The sequence below is a fragment of the Physeter macrocephalus genome, chromosome 19 (assembly GCF_002837175.3).
Source record: "Physeter macrocephalus isolate SW-GA chromosome 19, ASM283717v5, whole genome shotgun sequence".
Classification (NCBI taxonomy): domain Eukaryota; kingdom Metazoa; phylum Chordata; class Mammalia; order Artiodactyla; family Physeteridae; genus Physeter; species Physeter macrocephalus.
Genome location: NC_041232.1, coordinates 84,846,243 through 84,848,894, shown reverse-complemented (window position 1 = coordinate 84,848,894; position 2,652 = coordinate 84,846,243). Strand labels below are relative to the sequence as shown.

Below are 2,652 nucleotides of genomic sequence, written 5' to 3'. Positions count from 1 at the left end.
GGTCCAGAAGCACGCTCTCAGGAAGCTGGCCCCTTTTTTAAAAAGACTAGGCCTGGAGAGTTGGGTAAATTGAAAGGAAAGGTAGGAGCCCCTCCCCCCCACTCCAAAAAATAGACCGTGGGCATCTTGGTATTAAAGGCCGAATGAGAAGCCACCACAAATCATTATTCCCGCTTCTCCGTTACTGTGTGTCACGTATGGGTACGGAATTCTGTAGCGTGTTGGTGAGGCTGCGTGTCTTGGTAACCTCTGAAAGCGGCTGGACATGCCCGAAGGAAAGTGTTTCCTGCTTTCTTATTTCTACAGGATGTAGGGAGCTTTCGATGGTGTAGATATACAGGGCACAATCGTAAGGGCGCATTTGTAAGTGCAAAGCATTGTCTGTAATACAGTGGAAGTGGATCCTTGCATGGGGCAGTTTGGGGTTTATTAAGCTAAATTAAAAGTAAATTATTTTAAAATGGCCTACTTTACCAGCTTTCTTCCTGCCACCAGATACCACCACCTTCTCATTTCATTACAGGTGGAAGTGACATTTTTAGGGTCCTCCGTTACGTGTCTCAGCCACCTCCTGACATCCTTAGGAGACGGCTTTTTTCCTTATGTATCAGGATATTTTTGTTAAAAGTAAATTATTTTAAAATGGCCTACTTTACCAGCTTTCTTCCTGCCACCAGATACCACCACCTCATTTCATTACAGGTGGAAGTGACATTTTTAGGGTCCTCCGTTACGTGTCTCAGCCACCTCCTGACATCCTTAGGAGACGGCTTTTTTCCTTATGTATCAGGATATTTTTGTTATGAGGTATACTGAGATGAAAAAAAGCTGGTAAAAATACCAGCCTCGCAATTAAATTGACTCTGGATACCAAGTGAAAATAATCATCTGGTATTAATCAGGTACGTCTCTGCTTCTTGTTGAGGAAAAATATAGTGCCGATTTGCTTTCCTTTTCATCTGGGAAGGACTGTAAAATGTTGGATGTTCCATAAAAATCTCTCTACCCTTATGAGACAATTTTTGTTCAGTTAATCAAAAGGCATATTTTCACGCTGGACATAGTTACATCAGAAAGAAAATTTGCTGCAGCCTCGCTCACACTGAAACAACCCCTGCAGTAACGTGTAACAGCCAGTGACCTTGCACGTTACATCCATCTTTAATAATATCATTGTCGTTACTATTATTATCTGAAGTGTTAAATTGTTGCCAGAATCAATACACGTCTACTTCTTTGAATATATTTTATCCCGCTGTTGTTTTTAACATCTTTGTTAAGAGGCCAATTAATTTCCAACTCATAGCTCCAGTGAAGTTTGTGTGTAAGAGGGCTTCCTAACTTTTTTTTTTTCTCTTTTGAAAGGAATCGGAGGGGGATAAATGGCATGTGAAATACATAGCTTGCTGTTTACAGGGATGTGACATTATTCCTAAACTAATGAAAGAATAAAATACACCAAAACTCTAACAAATCACTGTTGAAATCATACTTGTTTGATTTCTCTCTCTCTTTTTTTTTTTGAACTGAATATCAGGACCGTTTTTTTCAAATTTTATCAGAATATACAGCTTCACCACCCACCACAGTCACCAGAATTAGAGGAATTTTTCTAGGTGGGATAGAAAGGCCTTGATGAAGAAAACATCTGAATGTATTTGTGTTTGTTTTCTTCTAGATTTGTTGGTGTTAATGCATCTGACATAAACTATTCAGCCGGCCGCTATGACCCTTCCGTCAAGACCCCCTTTGACGCAAGTTTCGAAGGTGTAGGCGAGGTGGTGGCCTTGGGCCTCTCCCCCAGTGCCACATTCACAGTTGGCCAGGCTGTGGCTTACATGGCACCTGGCTCTTTTGCCGAGTACACAGTGGTGCCTGCCAGCATGGCCATTCCCGTGCCGGCCATGCAACCCGAGTGCCTCACCCTCCTGGTGAGTGGTACCACGGCCTACATGAGCCTGAAAGAGCTTGGAGAACTATGAGAAGGGAGGAAAGTTCTGGTGACCGAGGCAGCTGGGGGGGACCGGCCGGTTTGCCGTCCAGCTTGCAGAGAAGGCCAAGTGCCATGTAACTGGAACTTGCTCTTCTGATGAAAAGTCTGCCTTTCTGAAATCTCTTGGCTGTGATCGTCCCATCACCTATAACGGCGAGCACGTGGGTGCTGTCCTGAGGCAGGAGTACCCCCAAGGTGTGGACGTGGTGTATGAATCCGTCGGGGGAGCCATGTTTGACTCGGCTGTGGACGCCTTGCCTACCAAAGGGCTCTTGATAGTAATTGGGTTTGTCTCTGGCTACCAGACTCCTACAGGCCTGTCCCCTGTGAAAGCAGGAACACTACCAGCCAAACTGCTGAAGAAATCTTCCAGCGTCCAGGGCTTCCTCTTGAACCATTACCTTTCTAAGTATCCAGCCGCCATGGACCACTTGCTTAAGATGTATGCAAGTGGGGAGCTGGTTTGTAAGGTCGACCTTGGAGGTCTGTCTGCAGAGGGCAGGTTTACCGGCCTGGAGTCTGTCTTCCGGGCCGTCGATTATATGTACATGAGAAAAAACACTGGAAAAATTGTTGTTGAATTACCTCATTCTGTCAACAGTAAGCTGTAAAAACAGAACAATGGCATAAATAAAAGGAGAAAGAAAATGGACATTTTA

At 44.4% G+C, this 2,652-nt stretch overlaps 1 protein-coding gene across 1 annotated transcript; it reads left to right on the top strand.

Moving 5' to 3' along the window:
- Positions 1-699: 699 nt before the first annotated feature.
- Positions 700-2,652, top strand: PTGR3 (prostaglandin reductase 3). The gene is given in 3 exon segments (XM_024133978.3): positions 700-902; positions 1,679-2,015; positions 2,017-2,652. Coding segments are annotated over 2 exon segments (765 nt in total). The 5' UTR covers positions 700-902; positions 1,679-1,838; the 3' UTR covers positions 2,605-2,652.